This window comes from Propithecus coquereli, unplaced genomic scaffold, assembly GCF_000956105.1.
Source record: "Propithecus coquereli isolate 6110/MARCELLA unplaced genomic scaffold, Pcoq_1.0 Scaffold5, whole genome shotgun sequence".
Lineage (NCBI taxonomy): Eukaryota > Metazoa > Chordata > Mammalia > Primates > Indriidae > Propithecus > Propithecus coquereli.
The window spans coordinates 1,157,122-1,158,883 of record NW_012150840.1 but is presented as its reverse complement, the minus strand read 5'-3'; the positions used below and the strand labels follow the sequence as shown (position 1 = coordinate 1,158,883).

The window sequence follows — 1,762 nt, the reverse complement described above, 5'->3', positions numbered from 1 at the left end:
TTTTTAGAGGAAGTGTTTGAATATGCACCTTCAATCTTACATTGTCAAAATTAAGAATGCCACATGTTTTAACCCATCTTATATGTGATAAACATAAGTCCTTTCATTTGGCTGTTTTTCATTCATGTTCTTGACAAATGTTTATTGAGATTTACTACATGTCCATCACTGTTTTAAGCATTGTGGGTATAATGGTGAACAAAATAGACAAAGTTCCTGTACTCATGGAGCTTGTATTTTAGCAAGGGATGTGTCAAGAGAAAAAGTAAAACAGGCAATGTGATAAGGAGTGTGGCAGGTTGGGGAGGGGAGTGGGATTTGTTGCTTATTACACCAAAATTGGGCATCAAAGTCATCACCAAGAACATAACATTTTAACAAAGATCTGAAAGAAATGAGGAAATGAGCCATGCAGGTATGTGAGGGAAGAATATTCCTGCTAGTGGAAAGGCCCTAAAGTGAGGGTGTGCACAGATTGATAGTAGAGAAAGGATAAACACAGAGAGAGCTGTTAGGAGTTTTTTTAAATTTTCAATAATGTAGGTTAGAGATGATGATGTCTTGAACCAGGTTGGTAGTGATGCAAGTGGTAAGAAGTGGTCAGACTCTGGACATATTCTGGAGGTGAAGCCAACAGAATTTGCTGATGGATTGGACAAGAGAAGTAAAAAATGATGAAGGATTTTGGCTTAAGTTACTGGAAGAATGGAGATACCATTTAGAGAGGTGGGGAAGGCTGCAGGAGAAGAAGGTTTGGTGGAGGGGAAATCAATTCAAGTTAGGATAGGAGATGTTTATAGTTCTGGGGAGTTGTCAGGGAAACTAAAGGTACCAATTTAGGAGTAATCAGTAGATAAAAGGTATTTAAAGTCGTAAGACATGATGAAATTATTTAGAGAATGAAGGCAGATAGAAATGAGAAACAACCCCAGGATTGATCAAGGGCAGTCAATCTTGTAGATGCTAGGAGAGGATGAAAAAACAGAAACTGAAGAGTTGTAGCCACAGAAACTGAAAGAAAAGTAAGAGAAAATGGCATCCTAAGAGCCAAGTAAAAGTTTCTTGTTTGACTTTAATAGTATCAAATCATTAAGGCCAATGTAGTCAGCTGACTCTCAAATTTCCTAGAGTTATCAGGTATCCCAAAATAATAACATTATTCTTAAAAGGGGACTTTTTAGTACATTTTATGCAACAAAATGGTTCATGATCCAGGCTGATAAATAAAATGAATCATTCCACTTAAACATACCTTGAAAGAACATATTTGGTTACCAGAAAGGTTTAATCTTTCCAGTTGTTCATTAGGGTCAAGACATCGGCCTTTAAAAAACAAGATGAAAGAAAAATTAAATTTCCTGTTTTACTCCTGTTCATATCATGTTGTACTTCTGAATTGTACATGGCCATCAATTCTTGCATATAAATAAGACTAATGGTATCATTGTATAATTAGTAACAACTGATTAGTGGGTAATGTTTTCACATCCTGTAATCACAGGTTGAGAAATGTTTTGCATTATAATGTACATTATATTGCATAATAATGTATTATTATATTATACAAAAAAGTCTAAAAGAAAGAAATCTAAGCATGTACTTTTTTATACTAATAAAAATTATTATAGCATTATCTCAGATTCCAAATGAAATAGTACATACCAATGCTGCTTATTAGATTTCCAGCAAGGTTGAGATCATTTAAATTCTTCAAAGTTTGCAAGCCCTAAAAATTCAGACAATATAATTTAGAAAAAAATCA

General features: G+C 34.1%; 1 protein-coding gene across 1 annotated transcript in view; it reads right to left on the bottom strand.

Annotated features, from left to right (window-relative positions):
• LOC105819719 (leucine-rich repeat-containing protein 9) overlaps nt 1-1,762 on the bottom strand; it is a 146,682-nt gene that overhangs the window by 133,613 nt on the left and 11,307 nt on the right. Inside the window, exons 4-5 of the mRNA XM_012656027.1 lie at nt 1,663-1,726; nt 1,253-1,323 (exon numbers count right to left, since the gene is read on the bottom strand). Of these exons, the coding sequence (XP_012511481.1) occupies nt 1,253-1,323; nt 1,663-1,726 (135 nt within the window). The remainder of the gene's footprint in view (nt 1-1,252; nt 1,324-1,662; nt 1,727-1,762) is intronic.